At 44.4% G+C, this 24,365-nt stretch overlaps 6 protein-coding genes across 8 annotated transcripts; 3 read left to right on the top strand and 3 right to left on the bottom strand.

Annotated features, from left to right (window-relative positions):
• Positions 1-9,533: 9,533 nt before the first annotated feature.
• Positions 9,534-10,598, bottom strand: LOC9632698. Its single transcript, XM_024675275.1, has 8 exons — positions 10,434-10,598; positions 10,307-10,363; positions 10,199-10,251; positions 10,088-10,139; positions 9,976-10,035; positions 9,860-9,913; positions 9,744-9,792; positions 9,534-9,688 (listed from the first exon to the last, which is right to left on the bottom strand). Exons 1-8 carry the CDS (start codon positions 10,585-10,587, stop codon positions 9,631-9,633), a joined length of 537 nt encoding a protein of 178 aa, XP_024531043.1. The 5' UTR covers positions 10,588-10,598; the 3' UTR covers positions 9,534-9,630.
• Positions 10,599-10,693: 95 nt separating this feature from the next.
• LOC9632697 (protein transport protein Sec61 subunit beta) lies at positions 10,694-11,088 on the top strand. The gene has a single exon (XM_002970590.2). It carries the CDS (start codon positions 10,709-10,711, stop codon positions 11,012-11,014), a length of 306 nt encoding a protein of 101 aa, XP_002970636.1. The 5' UTR covers positions 10,694-10,708; the 3' UTR covers positions 11,015-11,088.
• An 8-nt stretch (positions 11,089-11,096) lies between these two features.
• On the top strand, positions 11,097-12,286 carry LOC9632696 (methyltransferase-like protein 23). 2 transcript variants are annotated; one of them, XM_002970589.2, is made up of 7 exons: positions 11,097-11,201; positions 11,252-11,295; positions 11,366-11,499; positions 11,554-11,696; positions 11,792-11,863; positions 11,913-12,136; positions 12,188-12,286. In XM_002970589.2, the coding sequence occupies exons 1-6, from the start codon at positions 11,138-11,140 to the stop codon at positions 12,128-12,130; spliced, it is 675 nt and encodes a 224-aa protein (XP_002970635.2). In that variant the 5' UTR covers positions 11,097-11,137; the 3' UTR covers positions 12,131-12,136; positions 12,188-12,286. The 2 variants fall into 2 exon arrangements, with proteins under 2 accessions (XP_002970635.2, XP_024531196.1); XM_024675428.1 differs by having other exon boundaries at positions 11,913-12,286.
• Positions 12,287-12,462: 176 nt separating this feature from the next.
• Positions 12,463-15,275, top strand: LOC9631952. Its single transcript, XM_002970588.2, has 5 exons — positions 12,463-13,874; positions 13,934-14,173; positions 14,231-14,311; positions 14,379-15,029; positions 15,100-15,275. Exons 1-5 carry the CDS (start codon positions 12,816-12,818, stop codon positions 15,154-15,156), a joined length of 2,088 nt encoding a protein of 695 aa, XP_002970634.1. The 5' UTR covers positions 12,463-12,815; the 3' UTR covers positions 15,157-15,275.
• Positions 15,276-19,270: 3,995 nt separating this feature from the next.
• LOC9631951 (tyrosine-protein phosphatase DSP1) lies at positions 19,271-20,275 on the bottom strand. Of its 2 annotated transcripts, none has more exons than XM_024675429.1 (5): positions 20,048-20,275; positions 19,879-19,972; positions 19,754-19,811; positions 19,631-19,674; positions 19,271-19,557 (listed from the first exon to the last, which is right to left on the bottom strand). In XM_024675429.1, exons 1-5 carry the CDS (start codon positions 20,263-20,265, stop codon positions 19,393-19,395), a joined length of 579 nt encoding a protein of 192 aa, XP_024531197.1. In that variant the 5' UTR covers positions 20,266-20,275; the 3' UTR covers positions 19,271-19,392. The 2 variants fall into 2 exon arrangements, with proteins under 2 accessions (XP_024531197.1, XP_024531198.1); XM_024675430.1 differs by having other exon boundaries at positions 19,636-19,674.
• LOC9631950 (probable serine/threonine-protein kinase At1g54610) lies at positions 20,272-23,478 on the bottom strand. The gene is made up of 8 exons (XM_024675427.1): positions 22,677-23,478; positions 22,321-22,605; positions 21,945-22,262; positions 21,667-21,894; positions 21,501-21,601; positions 21,334-21,445; positions 20,738-21,262; positions 20,272-20,679 (listed from the first exon to the last, which is right to left on the bottom strand). The coding sequence occupies exons 1-8, from the start codon at positions 23,049-23,051 to the stop codon at positions 20,521-20,523; spliced, it is 2,103 nt and encodes a 700-aa protein (XP_024531195.1). The 5' UTR covers positions 23,052-23,478; the 3' UTR covers positions 20,272-20,520.
• Between the last annotated feature and the right edge of the window lie 887 nt (positions 23,479-24,365).

The following is a 24,365-nucleotide window of genomic DNA, read 5'->3' as shown; positions in this document are numbered from 1 at the left end:
TGAGCTAGAGTCGACAAGTGTCTCCATATCAATCCCTACAATCATTACCGGGATGATGAATGCACTCTGATCAAGAGCAAAAATGGCTTTAATGATCTGAATGGGAGTTGTGTCTAAAGCTAGAGAGGAAGTCACACCACTTAGAGCACATATTAAAGTCTTAAGTTACTGCCAAAATCCTAGGAATTGGTGACGAAATGCACTGATGCACGATTATTTCCTAGTGGTGCTTCCATGGCTCTTTATTGAAATATCTCATAATAATCTATGGAGGATGAAGCTAGGGTTATTTTTACAAATAGTTGTTGCTAGATTCATTGCTTGTGCAATGGTGTGTATTGTGGTTAGAATTCTAAATGCAACCTCTAATAGTGAATAATGCTATGTGTTTCAACCTTGCATTATTTTGGTTGTCACTGATAACATTTTTGTATAAACATTCTCAATGCTTAGAGTTCTTCTATAAACTTGATTTGATACTTTTGTTGTTGTTGAAGAATTTTCTTCTACTCCTTGAACTTCGATAACACCAATTTGACTGCTGCAAATATTTTCTCAATGACTAGTTGGGGAGTTATGTCACGAGTAAAAATGCAAAAAAAAACTGCAAAAAAGACTTGGATGAGCTCTTCAATGAATAAGACATTAAACTTGTGAAACATCTTTAACTCAAGTTTTGTAGTGTGTGCATAAACATCGTGGTAATGTTTGACCACTTTCCTCTAGGGCCTGGGCTTGAGGCCTTGCATAAAGGCTGACACTCCAAGGGACTCCTCTTTTGTTATATGGTTGTTGAGGTAAATTTTTTAGGACTTAAATCATATTATGTAATTGAAGACTAATTCATTATCTCCTTGCTGAAAGAGGAATATGTTTTAAACATGTTGCTATATAAGAATCTTCTACAAGAATGTGCTCTTGAAGGTCATAACCAAGGTCTTGAAATCATGCTTCTCCTCTAGCTCAAGGGAAAGAACCCAACATCTCATACATCCATGCATCAACTGAGCAAATACCCCACACTTCATCGGATTGTTGGTGATTCAGTTGTTAGCACAATATAAAGAGAAAGACACAAAATGATCATCCATAGAGATTCCAATTCTTGGCTCAAAGATTGGCAACTCCATTCTTTACTCTAAAACATATGTTATTAACATCGGTGGCAATAAAGGTGGTGGTTATGCCATGTCACATTGATGCATAGTTGTTGATGGAGGCTTAAAAATGCTAAAAACTCATCTTAGTTATAGTGGATGTGGTGGATCACTAGCAGAAGCAAAATTTGTAATCAAATACTAACTTGGGAGATCTACATAGTATTAAAAGTAGAACACTTACTCTCTAAATGAGTTGTATAATAATAGAACTCCTGTTAGAGCCTAGAAAACTTCCAACATGCATAGAACCAAGGACCAACTAACTTCCTATACTCCTCGTATGCACAAGCATGAAATATGTAGATCATTGCAATTGCCCAATCATAATACTTGCTGAGAGATCTAAGTTGAGTAAAACAAAATTGTTAAAGATATGTAATGTGCTTGCTAGGCACTTAGAAAGAAAACTTGAAGACTCCAAATGACTCTAAACTTGTTCTATAGTGAAAAATGTAAGAAAACATAGCTTTACACCACAAAAATGCCTCTCAACTCAAGGAGATGGGGAAAACATAATGTCACATATTCAAAGCATAGAATTAAAGCATAAAAATTACCAAACTTGCTTTTAAAAAGCTCCTCACAACAAAGAACAAAGTGTGACTCATTCAAACTCTCTATTAAGCATATGAAAATTGACAAAATTGAATGCAAAGGGAAGCTAAAAGTATATACAACATGTCTCTCAAAAGAAATCTCATAAAAATCTTGCTAAAACTTGTTGAAAAAACTAGTAAGTATATACCTTAATTATGTTTCTACTTATATAGGGCATATAAAGAGTGAGATCAAGTGCTTTGGAAAGCTCTTTACAAGATCCATTTGGCCATGTAAGAAAATATCCCTTTATAATACCTTAGATTGCATGAGAACTCTTCCATATTCAAAATAATTAAGTGTTTACAAAAATGCATATGAAAATTATCTATAGAAAGAGCAGAAGTAAATTTACCAATAACACTTAATAAAGATTGAAATGGTGGAAGAAATAGTAACACATAACCTTCCAAACCAACTACTACTTGCACCATGAGAGAAAATATCTTGCATGTCATATTTTAAAAGTTAAATTGAGCAATTTTTATGCTAAGATGAAGAGTTTGACAAGGTCTATAAGTCATTATCTCTACAGCCCAAAAACATCAATCATTCATGTGTAGAATAAAAAAAATCATTATTTATTGTCTAAAAAGAAGAAAATCTGAAAGCTTTTCTAGAATTTTGGCATAACATGATAAATTTTATAATCTAACACACTCATCTTTGCCTTTGGGATATTTTTAGTGCTAACGCTATCAAATTGTTTACAAATTTTCTCCCGATCCACAAAAAACAACTAAAAAACTAGAGAATTAAGGGGAGGATTGACTAAGAATTAATCTTCTTTAATGGAGTCACTAAATGTTGAAAGGAAAGCCCCTTAACATAGGAAAAAACAGATAAATGCATCATCACTTAAAGTTTGAACTCCCTAATTTAAAAGTAAAGAGGGATTCTAACAATTTTGTAATGCCATGTTATCATTAATCAAGGAGTGTGTCATTCTAAACTACAAATAATATATCATTATTGTCATCCAACAATGTTGTTTTTATGGTTGAATTCTCTTTATATTAAGTTTTTGATGTTATGTAGGGTGTTTTATTGATACTACTCTAATCACTAGTCTATTGCCATCTTTAATTTCTATGGGATGTGATTATATAGTGTTTTTTATTCTTAGTGTATTAATGTTTAATATTAATGTGGAGTGTTATTGTGATATTAATTGAAGAGTTATAAATGATGTAATTCAATTTTTTGGAGAATATTCAAGAATTGAGTTTATGGAAAGACGATGTTTATGAGCTTGAGTGGATTTTTATTAATGAATAATTCATTTACTTTAAGGATAGTTTTGAAGATAAGTTAATGATTTTGCGAGGTAGATATCAATTCTTTAATCTACCAACTAATCTTTTCTTTTTACCTTCTACTCTTTCCCAACTTTTTATTATTTCTAGACTTAAACCACCTCTCATATTCATAGTATTTTTTCACCTATAGTATTTCCTTCTTCTAACATATTAATCATTTATATCTCTTATGATTCTCATTCTCAATTTAATGTTGAGTTGAGTATTTTTTATCCTCTTCATATTAATCTAAATGTTGAGCATGTGTGTAAAGTTGAAAATCTTGATTTTATTTTATTGGCAGAGTTTTTTATTAGAGTATTTTTTTGTTCCAAATGTTAAGTCACTTTTATTAAAGTTTTAATTATGGGTGTTGTTAAACGTTTTTGTTTTATTATTGTTTTTGAGAAGTTTCTTTTGAGTGTGTAAACATTTTTATTAATTTTCTCATTTCAAGTGTTGAATTATACATTAAAGAAGTTAAATAGTATGAATCTTTTACTTATCTTGTGATGGTTGAAATATTTTATAATAGAAGGTTTTATATTCTCTAAACTTTTAGCATATTTCCTTCTTCTTATCTCATTTTCCACCTTAATAGCTATTAAAAATTCCTCTTTTGATACTCTTTTATCCATTTTTTCTTTTTTCACGATGTTTCTTTCTTCATTTTTTACTAGAAGGTGTATACATATAGGTATAACTCTGAACAAATCCAAATTTGAGGTTGTGAAAAACACATTGTTTGAGGACCAAAAAAAAAAATATAAACGTCCACCTTGGTAAAATGCATAATAAAGAAGTAGAATGGGAAATGCATAAATTAATCTACAATGAGAAGACTTTCCAATATAAGGTTTTTGATGAATGTGTTAAGACTACATAGTGATCTTTCCCTAATGGTGTTAATAGTGTATAATCCAAAAGCTACTAGTGTTAAGGAGGGGAATGTATTACTTAGGGAAGACAGATAATCAAGTGCTTGGGATGCAATTTTTTATTTCTAATAGCAAACTTTATTTTGTTCAGATCATTTTAAGTCTTGAATATACAAACAAAATTATACATCTCAAAATGATTATGAAGAAGGCAGGAAGGGCTATAACAATACTAATGTTTGTTCATCCTATGGGTTTTAATTGCAACAACAAGCATGAAGTGGAATAAGATGTTCTCAACAAATTATTTTTAGGGTAAATTATACAAAAAAGGGTTATTATTCATGGGTTTTTTTTTTTTTTTTACTCTAACAAATTATGCCCTCTATGTTGTCAATTCTAAGCTCAAAAGGCATATATTCCAAACTCAAGCTCAAAAGGAATATAACAAGCTTCTTGTTAACCAATGCAAATCCCACCAGACAATGTGCTGCTCTTGCAGTTGTAGTTGATGTGGTTATATAATAAATAAGAGCTATGTGGGTGAGGTTGTTATGCAACGAGCTCAATAGGCTAGAGTGGGAGGGGGTGAGTGAGCCAATTGCCACTTCGCCAGTAGCCAGGTTTCCAATCTTCTTCTTGTCTAAATATCTTATCCTTCTATAATTAAAAGTCCTAATTAAATGATAATATTCTAAAAATGGAATATGTGACACCACAAATAATCAAACTCCCTTATTTAAACTTGCTATTGGCATATGGCATCTGATGTCTTTTATTCCATTTTTAAAATATTATTTATGAATATGCTTATAATCTAATGGTTCAAAAACTTCAAATAGATGGCATAGATCAAGTGCCAAAGGCTTCAATATGATTTTAGTGATGCTTCAAATCAAGTGAAATTTCTTAGGGCAATTGGGCAGATTGTGAGCTACAATCTCTCTCTCTCTCTCTCTCTCTCTCTCTCTCTCTCTCTCTCTATGTGTGTGTGTGTGTGTTAATATTTCCTTTAGTTGGAGCAAGGTTTTGGAAATGAAGATTGTGTGCCCGGATGAGACAAGCCATTTGCTGCTTCTCACGGCTTGCGCTCGTAGTGGAGAAGTGGGCCATTGACTGAAGCTATGCGGCTCTTCTTTAGAACCTTGAAAGTAAGTATTTCAATGTTTTTTGAGAGTTTCCATCTATTTATCTTTGCAGGAACAAGATCCAGACTGGTAGTCAAGTCGCCAGGGAGAAAAGCTGAGAAAATTGGTGAAATGGCTTTATATTTTTTTCATTTTTGTGTTAGAACTAAAACTTTGCAGCTTTCTTTCAGCCTATGCAAGACAATGATTTAAATCCAAGCCTTCAGGAGGAGTACATCCCTGCTGTAAACAACTTTCCTCCATCCCCCTTGCTGCCATCAGCAAATGGTGGGCTTTCCAAGGAGATGAACATGGAAGAAAGTGATGTCAAGTGCTCCACGATTATAGAGAGATTGATGTTTGCAACGAATGGTTTTCACCTCTGGTATCTGGATGAAGATCAGCATCTCACTATCAGGTTTGTCTTTTTTTTTTGTGTGAAACTACATTGTAAACCTTGGTGTGCAGCATGCAGCAGCGGTTGTACATGATAAGATGTTCATGATTGGAGGGAACCACTATGTGAACGATGTCCAGGTATGTAGCTTTTCGCTCTTTAATAACTGTTTGTTGTGGGTGGCCACTCAAAAAACTTCCCCAACTCTGTATCAGGTTAATGTAATGCAGAGGAGCTTTGAGATCCATCTCATTTCAGAGCTCTCTATCTCCAGTTCATGATTTTGACACGGGGACTTTCACTTTCACGTGCAGGAACAAGATCCAGACTGGTAGTCAAGTCGCAAGGGCAAAAAGTTGAGGAAATTGGTGAAATGGCTTTATATTTTATCTTTTTTGTGTTATAACTAAAACTTTGCAGCATTCTTTCAGCCTATGCAAGACAGGAGGAGGACATCCCTGCTGTAAACAACTCTCAACCATCCTTCTTGCTGCCATCAGCAAATGGTGGGATTGTCACGGAGGTGAAAATGGAAGAAAATTATGTCAAGTGCTCCACTATTATGGAGAGATTGATGTTTGCAATGAATGGTTTTCACCTCTGGTATCTGTCTACCTCGATTGTCCACGTGGTGGAGAACAACCTCTGGGCAATTGGCATGGACCACTTTCGAGCTACATTAGTGCCAGAGATCTGGAAGAAAAGAGAGGCTTTTGTATGCATGGAGTTTACGTTGATGGAATGGACGTGCTCAAAGTCAGCGAGGTGGCCAAGGAAGCCATTGCGAGAGCTCGGAGGGTGACGGCCCGATATTAGTGGAGTGTGAGACTTATCGGTATATAGAGGTCATTCTCTCGCCGATCCGGACGAGCTCTGCAAGCCTGGTAAGTGCCTTGCTTTGTTCTTCGCTCTCTTCTGGTTCTTTGGAAGCTAAACTTTGTTCTTTCTTTCTGCCCAGAGCAAAAGAGCAAGCATGCCGCTCGCAATCCCATCCCTCCTTTCAAGAAGTACTTGCTGGAAGAAAGACTAGCCAGTGAGGCAGAGTTGAAAGCCCTCGAAAAGAAGATTGAGGAGATTGTGGAGGATGCCGTGGAGTTTGCGGATGTGTTGCTTCTTCCACCTCACAGCCAGATCCTGGAGAACTTTTGTGGATCGCATAGGCTTTGGAATCTGGCCGGATGGGAAATACAGGGGTGAGGATTCGGCCTTCACAGAGCAAAAATGTTTAGAGACAGGATGCTGTTTGTTGTGGGTGGCCACTCAAAAAACTCCCCCGACTCTGTCTCAGGTTAATGTAATGTAGAGGAGCTTTGAGATCCATCCACTTCAGTACTCTCTATCTCAAGTTCATGCTTTTGACATGAGGACTTTCAGTTTCACTTGCGGATCCAGACTGGTAGTCAAGTCGCAAGGGGAAAAAGTTGAGGGAATTGTTGAAATGGCTTTATATTTGTTCGTTTTTGTGTTAGAACTAAACCTTTGCAGCATTCTTTCAGCCTATGCAAGACAATGATTTAAATCCAAGCCTTCAGGAGTACATCCCTGCTATAAACAACTCTCCTCCATCCCCTTTGCTGCCATCAGCAAATGGTGGAACGATGTCCAGGTATGTAGTGTTTTGCTAATATCTGATGTTGCACCTTTGCCATAGATGCTCAATTTAAGAACACCCACCTGGTCCAAAGTTGAGTAAAAGCTCCCAATGTCTCCTTTTGTCCTTGTCCATGCCACTGATCCCACCCTGTGCCGGTCATTTCTTAGCTTTATACTTTCATCTTGCAATATTCCCGAGTGTTTTTAGAATCTGAAGAACAGGATGCTGTTTGTTGGTGGCCACTTGAGAAACCCTTGACTCTATCTCAGGTTAATATAATGCATTTCAGTGTCTCACTTCAGTGCTCTCTATCTCCAATTCATGTTTTTGATACGCAGGCTTTCATTTGGTTGCGTTTTCCAACATATGGACAAGCTCCGGTGAATGTGACATACTGTATCACGAATCTGAGATTGACCATTTGCTGTTTGAGGGGCCAGTCTGTTTCACTGATCGGATCCTGCTTAGTGGAGTCATGTTTGGTGGAGAAGACTCCAATGTGTTTGCTCAATGACCTCAACATCTTTGATCTGGAAACAATGACATGGGAAGCTGTCAATGCAATATAAGCCAGCACAAATGTATATCGCATGTGAGGTATGCTATTTTGATTATCCTTGCCGGGCTTACTCCGATTCCAGTTGTCATTTTCTGTCCTGCCTAGGGATTGAGTCTCATCTTCATGTGTTTGAATGGCGAAGAATTGGTTGTTTTTGAGACTGTGATTTGTATTGAGGTGGAAGCTGTCAGATGCATGTACTGAAGACATGCAAAAGCCAATCAGGGGTGTCTCCTACTCCGAGTGTTGGTGGAAGCCATTTTACAGGAGCTTGAGGTGGCTCTAGCATCATGCTAAGACGAAATAGCACGTACAGCTATGACTGGTCGAATATGGAGAAACCCTTAGTTTTTGTGAATTGCTTTAATGGCAAGGAGCTTATGCAGCATGATAGTTCATGGCAGAATGAAGTAGAGGCACTCCAGGTTTGGCATTCTTGTTGGATGTCTCTATGCTTCTCTCTGAAAGTGACGAAAAGAATGAGATTGCTATGCTTCAGGTCATGTCGGTGCTGCTGTTGTCCACCAGCAGTGACATTCCTGCCAGTGTTGCTCGCGGCAAGATCAAAATCATCATTGAGTTTTAGGCAAATTGATGAAGATGCCTGGAAAATGAGAGATGAAAACAAGAATAGAAAAAAAAAAAAGAACCAAAAAGGCTCTAGAAATATCTGTATAGCTGAGGGCAGAGGCTCTATATAGCTGTGAGCAGATGCTCTGGAAATGGTTGATTAGAAACTTGAGGAGTCTCTTGATTAGAATCTTGGAGGGGTCAGGAAAACTTCCTAGCAGAGAGTAGAATTTTAAACCTTGGGAGAAAAGAAAGCTTGGATGACAAAAGCAAAGTACCTTGAGCATGTTGCATTGCATAAAATCCTGTCTTGGCTTCTTAAGACAGGAGGACACTGTGTACATCCAAAATGTTCAAGTCATGTCAAAAGTGTTTCTAAGAAGGATTTTCAGATAGAGACAGACTTGGATAGGACATTTAGATTCATACCTTGTCAAGATGCTCTCCATGTGCTTGAAAAAACTTTGGGAGGATGTAACGAGAAGGATTCCAAGCTGATTGCATTACTTGCATGTGCTTCTTGATGGCTTACAATCACTAGCCATCGAATGACAAGGAGTGGAAGAATTAGTGACAAAATAAATGGAAAGTGTGTAAACCTTACTGTTTTAGTCATTTTCTTGCAAAAGAATTTTGAACTAGAGAGGATAAATGTTGGTAATTTAGTGTTTTACATTCTTTTTCAAGTGTTTTAGGTTTTGGTCGTGATGAAGCAAGAGTAGTTACAACATTTTACAAATAAGATTTGGAAGATGATAGTGGTTGAATTTCCATATTTATGGGAATTTGTTTTATGACTCAAAGCATTACTTCCTGGCAGACATTTTGAATGAGTCACGTGTTAAATGTTCATCACAATAGAAACAAACATAAATTTTGAATGAGCAGTATACAAACATCCACTTTTTACTATCAAATTTGGTGGCAACAATGAATTCTTGAAGTACCATTATACTCTTTCTTTCGGTTTTGAAGTTATGCTTAATCAACTTAGCCACTCATGGCAAAGCTCATTATCATTGGATAAATTGCTAGAAGACTTGCTAGCAGTGGGGAGGATGCAAGGAGAGAAGTAATGGCAACACTACTATATTTCCTCCTTTTCCCCTCTTCCCATTTTTTTTTTGTGATAAACTATGGCCTATCAGCCTTAGAAAAGGACAATCCCAAGATCTTTGCCAGTAATTCTTCCCCTCTTCTATATGGCAAGAGTGGATGCAAGTTCTTAGCACTTGCATCATGTACCTACAAAATTACTATCACTAACTTGTAACATCAAAAGTTGTAAATGACTATTAACACTTTTTTAGACATGGCTATCTCTTTTATTTTTTTCAGACTTACATGTTGTTCTGCTCCAAAGTATATATAACAACATATTTTCATCTTTACTTTTCCCAGCGGAGCTGGGAGCCCTGCTAGTTAAATCTATTAGTTATTCCAAACTAATTTAAGGTCGCCATTTCCCTGGCACAAAAGTGTCGCCTGTGCCTGAAGGCTCCGTTGAACTACCAAATCAAGGAGTGAGTTCTTTACAAGGCAAGTGCAATATTGAATTGGTACCTTGAAGAATCTACCGGGCTCCAATCACTGGTATCTTGGCTCTTTTCATCTAAGAATTACTTAAGCTATGTTACAGAAGGACAGGAAAAACAATAGACATAGAGGAAAGCATTTACCCTGCGATGAAACCTGACGTAGAAACCTTTCCATAGTCTGGGGACTCATATCGACTGCATTACAAGATTTAAATCTCTGAGAGACTTTTGGAAGAAGAAAAACCCAGCAAACATACCTCCTTCCTTCTTCAAGCTCTTGGCTCTGAAAATTCGCTTCTCTTCCTCCTTCTGTATTACTGCGCAATCGATCCTGTGTTAAAGTGAAAACCATTTTTCACACAACATTACATGCTGCCTTGATCTTCACATTCTTGCGATACAAAGCTTTGTCCACTAACTCCTACAAAACAAGAAAAAAGGAATTATCATCTCAAGTGAAGAAAAAAAAATCTTTCTTGCCTGTGGCGTCGGCGCATCCTTTCTCGTGTAAGTCAGCCATCTACTCCACTCGACTAGAGAAACTTTGAGAAGGAAGAACAAACAAGAAAATCTAGAAGTTAAAAATACCCGGCACGGTTGTGGGATCTGGATCGCCTGCAAACTCCATCCACCGCTTCTCTGTTGCTAGAAGCAACGATTCCCAGATCAAAAATTCGCTCGAAAACACTGGAAAAACCGAAAATTTTCTACTCACAAACGCCTAGATCATTGACGAAAGGCTTCCGGAAATACGTGTTCCCGCCATCGTCCCGCCCGATGAGCTCCTTGCCGCCATTGAGCTTCACAATCCACGCCACGCTCCTGCCGCCACTGGCCTTGGCGACCCACTGGGAAATTCTCGCTAGCATTCCTTCCTAGGGCTTTCTCAAACGGCAAAAGATGCCAGATTCCTTTATCGCCACGTGGCTTAAAGTTCTATAAACTGGTTATAGGGTTCCTTACAAACTTAGGGTTCTTCAGAACAGAGCAATGGCCAAAGGCGCGTCGCAGAGTCAGCAAGCTGCATCGGTGGTGGCCGCTGGCCGTGGAGGCGCCGGATCGGGCCCCCGCGGAGCTGCCGGCAACGCATCGGGGCTCCGGCGGAGGCGCGCTTCGTCCGGGAGTGGAGGATTTGGGGGCAGCGGCGGAAATATGCTTAGGTTCTACACAGACGATGCGCCGGGGCTCAAGATCACGCCGACGATGGTGCTCGTGATGAGCCTCTGCTTCATAGGGTTTGTGACGGCGCTTCATGTGGTAGGCAAGCTCTACCACTACAAGTCCGCCAGCGCCTAATTCCCCCGGATCTTGAGTGTTTTGCTCCTGTAACACAGATTTCCAAGAATTTCCAATACTTTTGCTTGATCGTTCCTCCTAGGGTTTTTCTTTGGTCCTTGCCTTTGATTTCCAGGCGGTCAAATGGATCCAGCGTTTGTTTGCGCTGGAGATCTCTTTCGGGAAGACAGCGATGGCGAAGAATCAGGTTCTAGTTGTGATCTTGTGCTGACTTAATTTGTTTTCCTTGTTTCCCAGCTGATGCTGGATTTGTCGAAAGAGAGCATTCGTTTCCAGAGATGGTATTTTTTCGAGCTCTATTTTGAAGAAAAAAACCATCTTTCGTTTTGACTTGAATGGATCTCTTTTCAGACGCTCAAAGTTCGTGAGTTTATGTTCCACCAAGTCAATGCGAATCTGCTTTGGCCCGGCTCGACGATTTTTGCGCAGTGGCTCGTGGAGCACAGGGAACTTGTCAAGGGCAGTCGGGTGCTCGAGCTTGGAAGGTACTCTACTCTCGTGTTCCTCGCGGAGTCTGTGACACCCGCAGTCTGTAACAGTGGAACTGGAGCTCTCGCGATTTTCTTGAAGAAGTCACTCGCGGTGGACATCACAACTTGTGACTACGACGACGAGGAGATCGAAGCGAACATTGCGCACAATTGTAAGCTCAATGGCATGGCTCCAATCCCTCATATCCGCCGTAAGTCTTCGAGAGTCTCCAAAGCTTGACTCGCTAGATTGATTGTTTTTTAGTTTTTTCTTCGAAGTATTTCTCATGAACTTCTCTTTGCTCAGATACGTGGGGCGAACGATTTCCTGCAGATGCTCCGGCGTGGGACTTGGTCATCGCCAGCGACATTCTCTTGTGTACGTCTTAAACATTTTCTTTTTCTTATTCCTCTATCAATCCTGGCAGATGTCAAGCAGTACCCGAATCTCGTCAAAACGCTCAAGTTTCTACTAGCCAGTGATCGAGATTCACGGAAGCTCCCACTCTCGAGGAAGCCATGCTTTGTCATGAGCTGGCGACGACGAATTCCAAAAGAGGACGAGGCACTGTTCTTCGCCGACTGTGGGAACGCCGGCTTCCAAGTCGAGGATCTCGGCTCCAGAGTCTACCGCATCACCGCGTAACTCAAGGTAGAAGAACGCTTCCCTGGTTTGACAAGCGCCATCTTTATGTGTGCTCAGGCAAAGCGTATGACTTCTACTCAAATTTTCGTCGCGCAACCAAAGTCTCGCGCGAGAAGAAAAATAAAAATAATTCCACCATCGTGGGAGGAGCATCAATGATCTTCTTTCGTGCTTAGCAGCTTGGAACAAATTTTCTTCTAGCGATCGATCACTCTTTTAACCTTGTCATAGAAAAAAAAAATCCAATCGGTTTTGTTAAAGAAAATCCATGAGAGATGAGAATAAAATTGAAAGCCACGCCACAAAAGTGTGTGTTCTTTGTGTCCCTGCCCATGCCCATGCCCATATCACCAAATTCCCCATCATCATTCGTGGGTGCCCTAGGCCAGAGAGAGCGAGGGCGCTCCGCCGCGCCGACCCGCGATGCTCGATGCGCGATCGCCCTTCCGCGCAACGCATCGCGGATTGAGGCAGCCGCAATTGGCTAGATAGGGAGCGAGCGATCTTCTTTGGGAATTCTTTCTTTCCCCTTTCTTCCCCTGCGGATCGGCAATGACGGATTTGCGAATCGACAAACGCGAATCGGGATTCTCATAGCGATGGACGAGGTAATCTCTTCTTTCTCCGATTAGGTTGCGCAGCGGAGCTTAGCTTCTTTCGCAAGAAGAACAAACTGGCTTGAGAGATGGGTTTGCTGCGTCCTAATATTGAGGAAGAAGAAAAGGAGCATCACGTAGCGGGCAATACCAGCAATTCGCGTAGATCTTTCTCGCGCCAGGGAAAGAGGGTCCAGCTCAAGCCGGAGGATGAGATGAAGAGGAAGCACGGGGATTTCCTGGATTCCAAGGCCAGAGCTAGCAATTCCGGTGGGAAGAATGGTGGCAATGGTGGTGGCGTGTGGGAGTATCCACCGCCGCCACTATCGCCCACAAGTTTCGGTTCTAAGAAGCTCTCCCCGGCAGCAGCAGCAGCGACGACGACGATCCGTGGTACATTCAATTCCAGCAGCAAAGTGATCGTGGGATTTGAGTCTCCTCCGGCCCAAGAGCAAGGATTTCGAGAGACGGCAGAGAAAGATGGTGGAATTTTCACCAGCCGCAGCACCACCACGAACAATAACAGGAGGAAGATCTCTCCACTCGCGGACATCTTGTCGGATCCAAATAACGATGGCTTGCTCCACTACACGTCCGATGATGACAACACCGCGAGCGCTGTCAAGAAGAATACGAGCGTTGCTCCTCCGGAAGAACAGGAGCAGGCTCTTGCGCTTCCATGCAAGGTGAAGAACGAATGCGTATACGAGTTCTCCAGGAGAGTTGGCGTGAGCACGCCCGTTCCAATTCCCGGGGCTTGCGACGTCCAACAAGGCCTGAAGTTCTCCATCGATGTTTGCTCGAGCACTAAGAATCAAGAGACAACCATCACCACCATCAACAACAAGAGCTGGGAGTCGCCGACCAAGAAGAAAACTGTGGCTCAGATGCTCACACTGTCACCGCTCGGCCGGAGGTATCCTGGTACCAAGACGGAGATGTGGGATCCGGCAGCGATATCAAACCGGCTGCAAATACGAAGCATGTCCCTGGACGATGACTACGAGTTTAGAGATGACAAGCTCGCGCTCCACGACGCAGGTTTGGGAACTTGCTTAAAGAATGGTTTGCCGACGAGAAGATCTCTGGTTGGTTCTTTTGAGGAGTCTTTGCTGTCTGGACGTTTTCTAGCTGGAAAGTCTTGTCAGGTTCGTCTTTTCCTTTTTACTTCTTTACTGGCCTAGTGTTTTCTGACAATGGATTGCAGAAACTGGATGGTTTCCTAGCGCTGCTGAGTGTATCGGGCGGTAGCTGGTCTCCCCAGATGCGCAAGCTCCCGTTCTCGGTTTCGTGTATAGACGGCGACAGTTGCTTGCTATACTACGCTTCTATTGACATCATCCACTCCAAAGCCAAAGCGCAGCAGGCAAACACTTGTATAAAAGAGGAGACGCGTGCATGGAAGGGGTCCCGCTTCAGAGTTCCAATCCGGGGCCGAGTGCAACTGGTAAAGTGTTTATTCGTTGAGGTGTCCTAGTTTTCTCAAGGGCTCTATTGGTTGTAGGTGGTGAGCAATCCAGAAAAGACCCCTGTACATACATTCATCTGCAGCTATGACTTGACAGATATGCCACCAGGAACCAAGGTCTGTCTATGCGTGACTTTTTTCTCCAGGCTCTAGCGCTTATGTGCTCTTGGTTGGCCTTGTGTAGACGTTCATGCGGCAAAAGCTGTCGTTAGCATCCACTGTGGGAAGTCTCAGCAAGCCTCGAAGCGTCACGAGGGACTACATATCGTGTGGCCGCAGACTATTTAAGGGGAGTAGTGGGGATAGGCAGGAGGACAAGAAAGGCACAAACGATTTGGGAGGCGTAGAGGACAGGATAGGAATCATTAGCGGCAGTAGTGGCAGCAGCATAAAAAATAACACGGGGAAGGAGAGATTTGTACAGTCGACAGAGAATAAGCCGCACCAGCAGCAGCAGGATGAGGAGAAAGGAAGAGAGATTTCATTCCAGCAGCAGCAGCAGCAACAGCAGGCAAAAGCAAGAGAGATTTCATTCCGGGAGCAGCAGCAGGAAAAAGCAAGAGAGATTCTGTTCCAGCAGCAGCAGGACAAAGCTTCCAGGCTCGAGGAGAGCTCCGGAACGGTGTTGCGGTACGCGCTTCACATGAGATTCATGTGTGCGCCCCTCAAGAAGCGGGAGCTAGAAGAGAACGCGGAGGAGGAAGAGGAGGCGAGGGCGAGGAAGCCAAGCACGCCCGGGGCAGCAGCGGCGGCGGCGGACAAGCGGAGGTTCTACCTCTACGGCGACTTGCGCGTTGTTTTCCCCCAGAGGCAGTCCGACTCGGACGAAGGCAAGGTGAGTTTAGAGGCTTTGACAATGCGTGATCGATTGATTGATTGGTCATTTGGATCTGGAAACGTTGCAGATGAAAGTGGAGTACGATTTCCCCTCGGATCCCAAGTACTTCGATTACATCTCATGAGGAAAGGCAAAGAGGACCGTTGTGTTTTCATATTTGAAATTTTCTCTGCCGAATGTTCTTGGAATCTAGGGTTGATATTGGAAAGGATGAACAGTGTGAAACAACCAATTTACTTGAAACTTATCACTTGCAAATACAACACTGGAGGAATCCATTGTACACACTTGTTATTGAGAACTGATGTATGATACTGGCCACCTCCATAGTGATGGATGCTGGAGGATGGTGATGACTATGTTCTGGCATGAAGCAGCAAAGTTTCTGCCATAGTTGAACTGCTTCCATTGTTGCTGAAGTAGTTGATGCTACTCCTTTGGAGCTGGCCATTGGGTTTGGCAGTCAATGTTGTGCCACTTCTAGCCTCTGAGGTCTTGTTGCAAAAACTTTGATTAGCTACAGTTCTAATGAAGAGCTTACAGCGTCCCTGCGAGTGCTACAAGAGCAAAGAGTAACGAGATAATAAACTGTGACATGTTGGAATGGATGGATGGAGTTTGAGTTGTGGAGATTGTATGCGTTGTGATTGACTGGGAGCTATTTATAAAACGAGAAGTTCCAACACGAAACTTCAAGTAGTAGCTCAAACAAACTCTTTCTACCAAAAGAGACTGGATCACCAACGACATTTCATTCAAAAATCTTGGAATCTCTCTGGAATGTTGGCAGAGGTCGCCTGGAATTTGGGTATGCCGCGATCAGGGCCAGGACAAGCTCCGCCTCTTGCTGCGGCATCTGGTGGAGCAGTGAGATTTCCGGCGCGTGAAGCATCGCGGCCCGCGTTCCTCAGCGACATCCTCTGGAAGAGCCTCTATGCCCGGCCGAGCTCGGTCCCCTTGGACCGCAACAATCAAGAAGCCCCGTCATTATCCAATCGAAGAGCACGTCAACCCTCTACAAATACCCGAGGCCGAGGCACACCATCTAGTTAAGTTGCACCTCGTGAAAGATCTTCTTTCCATATATTGGATCATCATGTTCTGCATAGAAAAACAAGAGTATGTTCCATGACATAACGTTCCCGATCTGTATTCATCGCAATATTGTCTCCATAAAATAAAAATGCCCATTCGTGGCATATGCTGCGAACATCGCGTTTGAGTAGTCTAGATTGCGGGCAAGAGCCTGTCAATGTGACCGAGATGTCTCGCCAGCATCATAATGTTCCAAGAGAATCAATTGGATCTCAGGATGCGATTGAAGACGTAGCAACGGCCGGATCCATCAGACTCAGCACCGCCACAGAACTTACTCGGCAATCTCCTATACCAGCGCCAACGACGCCTGCCACCCGAGAGATCCTGGTCATCGATCGAGTTCTCCTCAACGTCACAGGAGGTTTTAGAAACTTGGACGATCAATGGGGGGGGGGGGGATTGCGAGGATCACTGACGGGGGAGCTTGCTCGGATCTGCAGCTTGCCAGGCGCCTGCAGGCGACCATGTTGGTTCTTCGCCGGATCTGCTGCCGCGTGATCGATGCGTTCCCGTGCTGTAGCAGCGAAAAGGAAACTCGCCGGGTATGGCGTCACCCAACCTTCTCTCCTGGAGCATCCTCATCTCGACGTATGCCCAGAACCGGCATCTGTGCAAGGCCTTTGAGGCGATGGATCGGAGGAATGTGACATCGTGGAACGCGAAGCTTGCGGGATTCGCCCAGGAATAGGAGCTAGATCGAACAAAAGACCTGTTCGATCGGATGCTCGAGAGATCCTCATCGTGGACAGCGATTATTAACGCGTATGCCCAAGTTATTTGGCTGTCGTGAGAGACATTTGACGCCATGCCCGCCGTGCAATGCCATGCTCGTGGCGTTGCTCAAGAACAGAAGGATGATCGATGCCAGAGACAAACACTCTTGGCTGGTTTCTTCACCGCCTAACGGCACAAGATCTTCTCCTTGAGAGGTGCTTGTCTTATAGAAGAAACTTTCGTGTCACTTTGACGAGGATTTTGGCAAACCAGGTTGTGTCCTCTAGAACTTGGACATCCGCTTCAAACCTGTTGCCTCCAAAAAACCGAAGGGCTAGAAAAGGTAAGAAGTTTTCTTTGATAAAACAACCAATTTATTTGATATTGAAATATCACTCTTCCTGGAGGAATCCATTCGCCATAACATTGCGCGGATGCGGCAGAATCGGGGGATGTTGTGGTTCCAATTGTGATTCAATTGAATTTTGAACAACATGAAAGACGAACGTGTCTCCCAGGGCACATGGTATTTGATATCAATGCCAGATATCCTAATACTCCCACTCGAGCTGACACTGAGAGCTGAGGACAACTTCGGCGCAGATAAAGGTTTGGTAAGGGTATGTCCTGCGTGGGACAATATACCAGCTCAATGATGCCATTTTCATACTGATCACGAAGAAACTGATGTGCCATGTTTCACGATGAAATCTTACGAATTTTGCTGCAATGCTGCCTTGATTGTCACAATAAATATGTGCAGGACCTGGAGGAGAGTACCCCAATTAGTGAGAAGGTGTAGCCATATAGCTCCTTTGCAGGCCGCATTGGCAGCAAGATACTTCACAGCTCGAACAAGCAACCACACTCTGTTTCTTGTTCATGAAGGCTAAAGAAATAGCCAGTGTGTGAGAGTCTGGACACCCTGTCCAGTAAGAACCGTATAAAGAAGGCCAAAAATGGAAGTAGCATGTAAGAAGTAACCTACATCAAACTGCTGGCTGTTGCATGCAAGAAAAGAATCATGCACATAGACAGTGATGTAGATTGCATCTGCTCCCACTCTCTTGATTTTCTCTTGAGAAAATCATCAAGCTTTTTCTACCACTGTCTCAAGCCACAGATTACCTTGTGCTTTTCCTGGAACTTTGTATCCTTCAGGCTGCTCCATGTAGATGTTTTCATCGAGCTCACCATTCAGAAATGCGGTCTTTACATCCATTTGGTGGGCAAGCGAGAGCGAAAGGTTACTCTCAAGTCGCTGGAGTGAACTACACAGAGACTTTTGCACCAGTGGTCAAGCGAGAGCGAAAGGTTACTCTCAAGTCGCTGGAGTGAACTACACAGAGACTTTTGCACCAGTGGTCAAGCTGACCATTATCCTGACTAGATGTGCTTTGTAGCTGTATGATCTGGGTTGAGCTTGATGGTGGGATTCCACATCGCCCGGGCGGAGCTGCTTTCACCAAAGAAAATGGTTATTCTTGATTGGCTGAAAGATGACCATGTCTGAAGCACGAAGCATAAGTTTCCCACAAATGGACAAAGAAGAGGAATGTGAGCATCTTCGATGCACCTTCCTCATTGCTCTCCAGCCTTCCATTCCCGTAGCCAAGATCGAGAGACGTGATGATAGCTCTCAACAATACTGAGGTTCACCAGCTTTGGGGATGGAAGGCTGAAGAGCTTAGAATCGTGGTATCAAAAGAAAGAGGAAGCGTGCATAGAAGATGCTTGCACTCCTTTTCTTCATCCATCTGTGCACCAACAGGCAGGATCTGTTTGACCACTGCAACGTGTGTAAGAAGACGATATGCTTCGGACATTGCCATCGGATTAACTTGTGAATATGTGGCTTTTAAAGTGTCATCCACAAATCGCAGGCTCTTGTGACGCAACTTTCACCGGGTCTGTGCATCTGGAGGTGCAGCAGGATCTGGTTCACAGTTGGAGGAGGAGGAGGACCTCTTCAAGAGGAAAGGCCGCTTCACACGCATGATCCTTGGTCTCCTGCTCATCCTGAATCGGTTAGCCCTCTGATACTATTCAATTGAGATTGTGAGGTGTCTCCCAGCGTGACGTGTCTGGTACTATCGGGTGATGACTATGTTGGCACGAATCAGCAAAGTTTCTGCCACAGTTGAGGCTGCCTCCATTGAAACAGCTGTTAAGGTCGATGTTGCTTCTCTGGAGCTGGCCATTGGGTTTATAGCAAATGTTGTGCCGCTTATAACGTCCCAGTGAGCTATTCTCAAAGTTATACATGGCACAGCGAAGACTAAAGAGATAAACAACCGAGAAGCGCTTGGGGGTGATCGACTGGGAGATACTGCACATCCACAAATGAGAACCACAAATGATAATTTCAACACAAAACTTCCAAGTACTCGAGCTTAGCCAAAAAAAAAAAAAAAAAACGAAAAACGAAAAAAAAAGAAAGAATAATTAGTAATTTATTTTCTAACTACGAGATAAAGGACAACAATGTCGCGAAGGTTGCGACTGTCTCTCCAAAATCGCAAACCCACAGGCAAAAGAGGGGGAGAGTTTATCTGGTTAATCCCCGGAAGCTGGAGACGTCGAAGAGCTCCATAAACTGTTGATCTAGCATCCTCACCTTGGTGCCCGCGAACCTCCGGTACTCGTCAAAGATGGCCGTGAGCGACCAGCGCTGGAGCTTTCGAAGGCAACCAACCAAACATCCTGTGCGGTGCTGCAAAACAAGTTTTTTTCGGAATCCATGCCATTGTTAGTATCACAGGATTACGACCAAAAAAAAAACACACCTTGCCTTTGTTGCAATGGATCAGGACAGGATGATTGCCAGGATCTGTTCATCCACACAAAGCAAAGCCAGAGAACTCAGCCATGTTTCCTCACGGAACCAAAACAGTAAGAACACAGCTAACCCAACAAATTCTTGAGCGCCAGGCGAATCACATCCTCGGGGATGTCCACAAACGGCTCCTGGTACAAATCCAATCACACAGATTATGATCGACGGAAGAAAGAGAGAGATCAAAGGTCCACTCGCCTTGTTTCCATCAATGCCGAGGTGGAAAAGAGTGATCTCGTTCTTGCCGAGGAACTCGAGGATGTAGTCCGGATAGAGCTCCGGACAGAGGCAACTGCGAGGAAAACCAGGAAAAAACGAATTTTTAGCGACCGAGCAAGGATGAAAAGCGAGGAACTCAAAAGCTTACATGATTGATTTGAGCCTGCGCTTGCCCAGAAAGGGAAGATTCGTGATATTGGGATATCCCGACCTGTAGATGCCTCTGTCCACCACTGCAAAGTTTAGTGGCGGAATTAAGAGCTCGTCCAGCTGCTGGGACTGCTGCTCTTCCATTTCCTCTACGCTATTCACTACTACCCTAGTAACTGCGAATGAGAGAAGGAGAAAACCACGAACCTTTGACATCCCCAAGAGAAAAATGGTTCTCTCTTATGTAAAAACTGATGAGTTTGAACAGATTAAGAAAAAGAATGGCCCCCTCTTTTTTCTCTTTGTTCACTTCTCTATTTAGTGTGTTCTGGTCCTGGATAGATGGATCTATCACCCAAGCTCTCATTTTAGTACGACCAAACCAAGCGAGAGAATGAAAATCCGAGACCCAACCTGCGTGAGTAGTCCTGGCGTAGGAGTATACTGAGTTATCTTGTGGTATAGTGGTCGTCACTTATCCGCTGCCTTCGCGTTTTGCTCCGCCTGTACCGCTCGTCTCGCTGCTTGCTGGAGCCGCCTCTCGTGGTCCTCTAGAAACTCGTCTATGGCGTTTCCGGAGTAGCCTGGGCGGAGCAAGGGACCCGAGTGGTACATCCGGTTCTCGTGTGCCTGGAACGAAGTTTTCAGCAAGCAAAGGAGAAGAAACTAAGAAGAAGAGATCGTTTACCAGAGCAGGAAGACCGTCTGTTCTTTGAGCTTCCAAACTAGTTTGCTCCTTGAGATACGACGACTCCTTTTGCAAATCTTCCACAGGCTTGGATGTCTCGGCCGGTTTCTCTACGTTCTCAGCCTTACCATTCGAAAGACTCGGCTTTGCGGAGCCGCTGTTGCCTTCTTTTTCTTTCTCCCTGTGCCTGCTTTCTCGCCTTTCCCTTCGTTCACCATGCCGTGCAGCGACCAAGCTCGAGTAGCTCGACAAGTCGGCTGGCTGGGCGGGAGCATTAAAGTCAGTGACCGTCTTCGACGTCCGCGTCATCATTCTGGGAGGGGCCATTCTCACGTCATCCTCCTTTTGTTTCCTCGTCATTGGGCCGGACCGCGAGGAAGCAGGAGGGAGACGACCGACCGGCGATGCACCTTTTACATCTGATTGTCTTGGTGGATCTATCGGAAAACCAATTGCTGGGTCCTCATTTGCTGGAAGGAACTTTTCACTTTTACTCTTTGCAGAGTGAGAATGAATACGGCGTTTCTGTCGTACAAATACGGATGGTATATCAGAGCTTGAGATCTAAGAGTTCGAGATCTAAAAAGAAAGTGTACCTGCAATGAGCTTGGTAACTCTGCATTTGCATCTGGCGCCGGAACCGCCTTGCTACTCCGCTCCCTGGAACCTCGTCTGGCATCCGAGCCGGCATGCCTGCCAGCCCTTTGCCTGCAGATTTCATTTCTAAGAAACAGCCACAGTGACAAGACAAACAAACATGTACCTGCGAGCCTCTTCATCGCGATATTTGGCATCCAGCTCTTTACTTGGAGGATACTGTGGTAAGCTTGAAGGTTCACATGCATACGGCTTCTTTGTGAAGAACTGCCATGCAAAACAAAAACACTTTAGCTCCCTGAAAGTATTTAATATGCCACTGTAAGACGTACGTCACTCTCCAAGGCTGCCGCTGCAGTTTGTCGATCCGCAGGCTCGATAGCAAGAAGGGTGTCTAGAAGCGCCAATGCAGAAGCGGGAAAATCTTTGAACGTTTCCGCAATGCAACGCTTGTAAGGCTGCTGCGGCTTAAAAATAATGGCGTGTGGCAACTTCCACTTCTTCCAATACTCTTCCGCAGGAGAGCCACACAATTTGAATATTTTATGCAGCTGTTCGACCTGTGAATGCATTCAAGTTAGCAATCGAAATTTAAAACGTTTTCTTTTACCTCTGTACGACCAGGCATTATCGGCTTGCCCGCAAGCAGTTCGGCAAGAATGCAGCCGGTGCTCCAAAGGTCAACAGCAGCCCCATACTCCGTTGCTCCAAGCAACAATTCTGGAGGCCGGTACCAAAGAGTCACAACCCGACTTGTCAATGCTTGCCTCTGGTCGGGATGAAAAAAAGTGGCGAGGCCAAAGTCAGCGATTTTTAGAATCCCAGAGTTGTCCAGGAGAAGGTTTGATCCTTTTATATCCCTGTGCAATACTCCCCGAGTATGGCAGTGATCCAGACCACGAATCAGCTGCTGCATGTAGCATTTCACCTGTCGGCTTTCGCATTCAGTAATCAGAAATCAAGGAAGTATTCACGTCTCGTCTCACCTGCGGCTCTGTAAACGTGATGCCTGGACACGCAGCAAGCCCGGCAAGGTCGTGCTCCATGTACTCGAACACGAGATAGAGGCTGAAGGACATCCTGGACGTGACGAGACCCTCAAGCTTGATCACGTTGGGGTGGTTCAATCGTCTGAGAACTTGGATCTCTCTGGCCATAAACTTGACGCTTTCTGGCTCGAGATTATCAAAACGGACCTTTTTGAGCGCCACAATTTGTCCGTTATCTAAGTCGCGTGCCTTGTAGACATTACTGTACGTGCCTTGGCCAATCTGGAGAAAAAGGAAGCAAGCACCACTGTTAGAGCCAAGGAACAAGAGCAAGGAACAATAGTAGGCCGTACTTTGTCTAGTTTCTCAAACGAATCTGCTCGTCGGGGAATCCAACCTCGGATGGCCTCACTCGCCACCGCCGAGAGCCACCCAGGCCATCCAGCAGCGACTTGCTCGCCCTCTATGTGCTTGACGGGATTGCTGAGCCGGGGGTTGGGCTCCGGCATTCTCCTCCTCTCCACCACATCCCCATGTAGTCCCACAGTCCCATTTTGCTGCTGCTGCTTCCTACCTCTCGGCCTCTCCTTGCTCTCCTTCTCCACAATCCCATTCGCCACCGCAGCCTCGGTCCTCGCCGATCCATTCACCCGCTTGCTGGCCCTGGTCACAACCTTGGGGCTCTCCGACTCCTCTTGAGGATTCTCCTTGGTGCACGCACACCCCATTTCTCGCTCCTCCCTGCCTCGACACTAGAGCTCACCGCCACTCCTACATTCCTTCCCCAGCTGCCGCGAGCGTTGCCGCATTCTCGCGCACAGTCCTCGATGACCTAAATCCAGACCCTGGGCGGAGATTCTCGATGCCGCGGCCGCGCAGCCGGATTCCACACCGCGCCTCACGCACCTGGAGCAGCGCCGCCTCGATCCCGCGCCTCGATCGCGCTCATCGCCGCCTCCTCCAAGCCCTCGCCCTCGCCCAGCGCCTACATTCTCTCTTCCCCATTACAAAGAACTCTAGGGCCGCTATAGCCTACACACACTACACAGCACACCTCCCTGTATTGCTACTCCCACTTTCTTAATGGGCAATGGGGCGAGGCTAACAAACTGGACTCGCCACAGTTAGCCACTCGTTAGGCTGCAGCGCGGCTGAGGCCATTACACGACGCTAACTGGGCCACTTGTGGGGAAGGAAGGCCTAATGTTATGTTATCTCCCTCGTCCAATGGTAAAATTCTCTTCTTTACGCTGTTATCCCCGCCGGCCAGGGCCCAGGGGGATGTGAGACAAAACGCACTAATGTATGTGTGCCACTAACCATCCACATACATATATGCCTCAACCAGGGAATTTCAAGGTTCTACGGTACTAATATGGCTCAACCGGTGCTCTAAGGAGCGAAATCCCCACTTGTGGCATATAATGCTATGCATGTATGTGATTCATTATCATCATGGGACGTGGTGGATTATTGGATGTCACCTTCCATATAGTTGTTATATGCTTCTATGTAGCATGTCCCAACTCCGGGGATATTCCAGTTCCTTCGATCAATCTGATGGCGACAAGTGGCACCACGTCGTCCACTTTTTTGACTGGACCGGATATTCCCCACATCCCAGGCGTACGGAAGACATTAAATAGTGATGTTAACGTGGACACGTTGCAGGAAAATAAAAAGGATGGTAATTGGCCCTTAATCAAATCCACACAAGATTCGAACCACGTGCCTTAACAAAGGCAAAAAGACGAGCTAGGGTTTATCAAAAGATAACCCGGAACTTGGGCGCTCCATCGCCAGAGGGAAGGATTTTCCAGCGGCAGGGCTCCAGGGCATCGGACACCGGGCAGTAGCCAGCCAGCGTCACTTTCTCTCTTCCTGCGCTCCCAAATTCGAAGACGCTCGTCTCCGCCGCCAGCAATCCTGCAGCAACGCCATCGCTACTACTACTCACTGCCGACGAAGCCGCTGCGTCGACATCCGCGGAGACGGGAGGATCGGCTGGAATTGGGTCCGGCGCTGGCGCTGGCGGCGCTGGA

Source organism: Selaginella moellendorffii, unplaced genomic scaffold, assembly GCF_000143415.4.
Source record: "Selaginella moellendorffii unplaced genomic scaffold, v1.0 SELMOscaffold_14, whole genome shotgun sequence".
In the NCBI taxonomy this organism is placed as follows: Eukaryota; Viridiplantae; Streptophyta; class Lycopodiopsida; order Selaginellales; family Selaginellaceae; genus Selaginella; species Selaginella moellendorffii.
The sequence above is the reverse complement of the archived record's forward strand: the minus strand, read 5'-3'. Positions and strand labels throughout refer to the sequence as shown.

Coding starts and splice junctions, on each gene's coding strand:
- LOC9632698 (XM_024675275.1), bottom strand. CDS start 10,587: ATGCTAGCGAGAATTTCCCAGTGGGTCGCCAAGGCCAGTGGCGGCAGG. Junction 10,036..10,087: donor TGTGAAGATCAAGGCAGCAT/GTAATGTTGTGT, acceptor TCGATTGCGCAG/TAATACAGAAGGAGGAAGAG. Junction 9,914..9,975: donor GAGCTTGAAGAAGGAAGGAG/GTATGTTTGCTG, acceptor CTTGTAATGCAG/TCGATATGAGTCCCCAGACT.
- LOC9632697 (XM_002970590.2), top strand. CDS start 10,709: ATGGCCAAAGGCGCGTCGCAGAGTCAGCAAGCTGCATCGGTGGTGGCC.
- LOC9632696 (XM_002970589.2), top strand. CDS start 11,138: ATGGATCCAGCGTTTGTTTGCGCTGGAGATCTCTTTCGGGAAGACAGC. Junction 11,202..11,251: donor CAGCGATGGCGAAGAATCAG/GTTCTAGTTGTG, acceptor CTTGTTTCCCAG/CTGATGCTGGATTTGTCGAA. Junction 11,500..11,553: donor CGGGTGCTCGAGCTTGGAAG/GTACTCTACTCT, acceptor AGTCTGTAACAG/TGGAACTGGAGCTCTCGCGA.
- LOC9631952 (XM_002970588.2), top strand. CDS start 12,816: ATGGGTTTGCTGCGTCCTAATATTGAGGAAGAAGAAAAGGAGCATCAC. Junction 13,875..13,933: donor TAGCTGGAAAGTCTTGTCAG/GTTCGTCTTTTC, acceptor AATGGATTGCAG/AAACTGGATGGTTTCCTAGC. Junction 14,174..14,230: donor TCCGGGGCCGAGTGCAACTG/GTAAAGTGTTTA, acceptor TATTGGTTGTAG/GTGGTGAGCAATCCAGAAAA.
- LOC9631951 (XM_024675429.1), bottom strand. CDS start 20,265: ATGTCAAAGGTTCGTGGTTTTCTCCTTCTCTCATTCGCAGTTACTAGG. Junction 19,812..19,878: donor TCGGCATTGATGGAAACAAG/GCGAGTGGACCT, acceptor GATTTGTACCAG/GAGCCGTTTGTGGACATCCC. Junction 19,675..19,753: donor GGCGCTCAAGAATTTGTTGG/GTTAGCTGTGTT, acceptor GTGGATGAACAG/ATCCTGGCAATCATCCTGTC.
- LOC9631950 (XM_024675427.1), bottom strand. CDS start 23,051: ATGGGGTGTGCGTGCACCAAGGAGAATCCTCAAGAGGAGTCGGAGAGC. Junction 21,602..21,666: donor CGGCAGCCTTGGAGAGTGAC/GTACGTCTTACA, acceptor TTTGCATGGCAG/TTCTTCACAAAGAAGCCGTA. Junction 21,263..21,333: donor AGTTACCAAGCTCATTGCAG/GTACACTTTCTT, acceptor TTTGTACGACAG/AAACGCCGTATTCATTCTCA.